At 34.9% G+C, this 1,150-nt stretch overlaps 1 protein-coding gene across 1 annotated transcript in view; it reads left to right on the top strand.

Moving 5' to 3' along the window:
* Positions 1-1,042, top strand: part of EAH_00050220 (peptidyl-prolyl isomerase, putative) — a gene marked incomplete at both ends in the record, with an annotated part of 2,378 nt that extends 1,336 nt beyond the window's left edge. The window contains 3 exons of the mRNA XM_013394298.1: positions 117-198; positions 603-674; positions 968-1,042. Coding sequence (XP_013249752.1) covers positions 117-198; positions 603-674; positions 968-1,042 — 229 coding nt within the window. The remainder of the gene's footprint in view (positions 1-116; positions 199-602; positions 675-967) is intronic.
* Between the last annotated feature and the right edge of the window lie 108 nt (positions 1,043-1,150).

Here is a 1,150-nt window from a genome sequence, read left to right on the forward strand (position 1 = left end):
GTTTTCTAGGGTTGGGGAGTTAGGCTTTAGGGTTTAGGGTTTGCTAGGGTTTAGGGTTTGCTAGGGTTTAGGGTTTATAAAGAGTTGTTTTGTTTGTTTTCTTCTTCATTTTGCAGTGCAAGGAGAAACTCGAAGAAGTTCGCAAGAAGGAGAAGAGTACATTTGGCGCCATCTTTACTAAGGGCACCCTCTATGACGGTATGTCTATTAAATATAATAAACTTATATATATAAATATAAATATATATATATATATATGTATATATATATGTATATATATATTTTATATATATACAGTTGGTGTAAACGCAAATGAAGGGGTCTCAACAACCCTTTCTTCGATACTGAGTTTAAAATGGATATCTATCAGTGGAATACGCATACTTTTTACTTTAGGGTTTAGGGTTTAGGGTTTAGGGTTTAGGGTTTTAGTTGAGTACTGTTCGTTTTAACTGCGACTGATCAGAGTGCTCTATGGCTTGAACATAATACTAAAAAAGATAATAATAATAATAGTAATTATTATTATTATTATTATACAAGTGATAATTATATTTAATCTCCTTTATTACTGTCTCTCTTATGTTGTTTGTCTTGTGCAGAAAAGGCGGGGGTTCGCAACTTAGATCGATGCCCTCGCGTTTATATGGACATTCGCGTTGGCGACAAAGAGCGTAAGGGTTTAGGGTTTAGGGTTTGGGGTTTGGGGTTTAGGGTTTAGTTGGTGTTTGTCTCAATTGAAATTTGTTTCCTAGGAGATAACCTTTTTGTTTAGGGCTTTATTCATGCCTCTCCCCTCTATAAGATATAATATATAATATGTAATATATTTTATACTATATATAATACATATTATATTAGGGTTTAGGGTTTAGGGCTTTGTAGGGTTTACGGCTTTGTAGGGTTCAGGGATTTGCAGGGTTTAAGGTTTAGGGTTTAGGGTTTAGGGTTTAGGGTTTGCGTGCAGCAAAGCGTCTTGTCATTGCTTTGTACCAAGACACGGTACCCCGCACAGTGGAGAACTTCAAATCCCTCTGCGTTGGTAAGTTTATATTTTGTTGTTTATTAGGGTTTGTTTGAAGTGTACATACACCAGAGCTGCGGCAGTGTCGTGCATATATATATATATATATATATATATATATATATT

Source organism: Eimeria acervulina, genomic scaffold (assembly GCF_000499425.1).
Source record: "Eimeria acervulina Houghton genomic scaffold, Eah_scaff833, whole genome shotgun sequence".
NCBI classification, from domain to species: Eukaryota; Apicomplexa; class Conoidasida; order Eucoccidiorida; family Eimeriidae; genus Eimeria; species Eimeria acervulina.